Source organism: Octodon degus, unplaced genomic scaffold (assembly GCF_000260255.1).
Source record: "Octodon degus isolate 3935 unplaced genomic scaffold, OctDeg1.0 scaffold00056, whole genome shotgun sequence".
Classification (NCBI taxonomy): Eukaryota; Metazoa; Chordata; class Mammalia; order Rodentia; family Octodontidae; genus Octodon; species Octodon degus.
Genome location: NW_004524632.1, coordinates 6,790,174 through 6,792,421, shown reverse-complemented (window position 1 = coordinate 6,792,421; position 2,248 = coordinate 6,790,174). Strand labels below are relative to the sequence as shown.

The 2,248-nt window shown below is 54.8% G+C and overlaps 1 protein-coding gene across 1 annotated transcript in view; it reads left to right on the top strand.

Annotated features, from left to right (window-relative positions):
• Calcoco2 (calcium binding and coiled-coil domain 2) overlaps positions 1–1,763 on the top strand; it is a 12,773-nt gene extending 11,010 nt beyond the window's left edge. The window contains exons 8-9 of the mRNA XM_023718141.1: positions 567–595; positions 1,169–1,763. Of these exons, the coding sequence (XP_023573909.1) occupies positions 567–595; positions 1,169–1,270 (131 nt within the window). The 3' untranslated portion in view covers positions 1,271–1,763. The remainder of the gene's footprint in view (positions 1–566; positions 596–1,168) is intronic.
• The last annotated feature ends 485 nt before the right edge of the window (positions 1,764–2,248 follow it).

Here is a 2,248-nt window from a genome sequence, read left to right as displayed (position 1 = left end):
GAATTGACAGTTCCTGAAAAAGAGGGGGGTTTTTTAAAGAATTTAAATTCTTTTTTAAAAATTTATTTTAATTTTTGGTGTTTTTACATAGGTTCTCACTACATAGCCCAGGCTGGCCTTGGATTTGTGGTGATCCTCCTGCCTCAGCCTCCTGAGTGCTGGGATTACAGGCGTTTGCCACCATGCCTGGCTGTAAATTCAGAATTTAAATGAGATCATATCAACAAACAGTAAAAGACAGGCATTTCTCAGGGAGATAATTATTTATTTTTGATAATTGTTTATAAAGAAGCTAAACAGACTATAAAGTAAGAGACCTGAACTAATTAATAATAAGACTTCAGCCGGGCCCAGTGGTGCACTTGGGAGGCTGAGGCAGGAGGATTCCAGGAAGGTAAGCAGCCCCTAGCAAGTTCCCAACAAGGCCATCCTGAGCTGTATAGTCCAAAGCCAGCCTGGCTTATGTACCAAGATCTTGTCTCAGAAACAAAACAAAAATACTAAAAGCCAACCACGTGCATCAGGAATGATGCTTTGTTACTGAATGAAATCTTTGTTCTCCTCAGGTGTCCAAGAAAGTTCTGCCTCTGGCCTGGTGAGTGCCTCCCTGCAAGCCTGTTGGGTGGGTTGTGTCCCTGGGGCTCCTCCTCGCTCACTGAGGCAGGCCACTGGGTGGGGCCCAGGCCTGGGCAGTCCGTGCCAAGAGACGCCACCTGTGAGCTCGTGGGTGAGGTGGAACAGGGTGCAGGGGCTCTTCATCCTGGAAGTCAGGGCGTCTCCAGGTGCAGCTCTTCCTGCACTGGGGATGGAGCCGAGGGCCTTGGCACCAGGCCACATCCTCAGCCCTTGTCCCGAGACAGCGTCTCACCAAGCCCCTGCCTTGCCCGGGCTGAGCCAGGCCTTTCTGTCCTCATACCTCAGCTCCCAGAGCACATGGGTTCCAGGTGACCCACCACAACCAGCTCCTTTTTAATATTTAAGACAAAGTCTTGTCAGAGTGCTGGCGTTGGCCTTGAACTTGATGTCCTCCTGCCTTGGGCTTCCCAGTAGCAGGGACTATACGCGTGGCCCGGGGACACCAGGTGCTGAGGAAGAGTCAGGCAGCGGGGAGCCAGGTGGCCGCACCCCACCCGCAGCTCACCCTTGTGCTCCTCTCTTCTTCCTGCAGCTCTGCGCTGAGAGACCCCTGACCTGCCCAATTTGTGACAGGGTCTTCCCTACCACAGAGAAGCAGATCTTCGAAGACCACATGTACTGCCACTCCCTGTAGCGTCCCGCTGTCCGGTGCCGCTGCAGCCACTCCACCCCTCTGTCCTCAGAAGTCCCATGGTGGCAGTGCCCCTTTTTCCTCAGGACTCCAGGTGCTGACTGTCCCTCTCTCCCAAGTCATCCTCTGCCAGCCAAGGTTGGGCCCGGGCGCAAGCGCTCCACCAGCACCTGAGATTCCCTCCTTCTCCTCCTCCTGCTCCAGTGGAGCCAGGGAGTGGTGGGTGCCCAGCTGTAACCAGGGGCGCCCCCTTCACCTCCTCTCTCCTTCCCAGCCGATAGGAGATGCCTCGGCAGAGCGTCCTCTCTGCTCAGCTCTGCTCGCCGGGCTTCTGTGCACGGCCTGCCAGGGGTGTGCCTCTTGGCGCTTCCTTAGGAGCTGCTGGGAGTGTCGGGGTTTGCATCCTTCGGAGCTGTTCAGCTGGAGCGGGGATGCAGGATGCTGGAACAACTGTTGTCAATCTAACACTAAAAATAAATGCTCTTTCAGGGACTTAGATAATGAACTTCAATGGATGGTTACTTATTTGGGTGGGTGGGTGGGTGGGTTTTATGAAGCAAGGTCTCTATGTAGCCCAGGCTGGCCTTGAATTGACCCTCACAGCAATCCTCCTGTCTCAGCCTCCTGAGTGCATGGGTTACAGGTGAGCACCAGCTCACCAGCTTTATAGTCTCATTTTTAGGTTTATGGATGAAGCAGGAGGATTATGGGATGGCAGCTGCCATCGAGATTCCTCTGTGCCTGTCTTCACTGTTCTGTGACAGTGCCCACACTTACGCTGTGCGTCGGGGCAAGATGCTTTGGCTGGGGAGATGGTCCCGCCTTCCAAGCAGAATCCAGCAGCCTCCAGCAGCAGTTCCTCTCTGTCCCCTTGGGGCTGGAACAGACGCAGCCACCCTGGGCGGCCTGGCGATTCCCCCTCTGTGCCGAGCTCCCCAGTCACAGCTGCCAGGCTCCGTGAAAAGCAGGCAGGCGATGCTG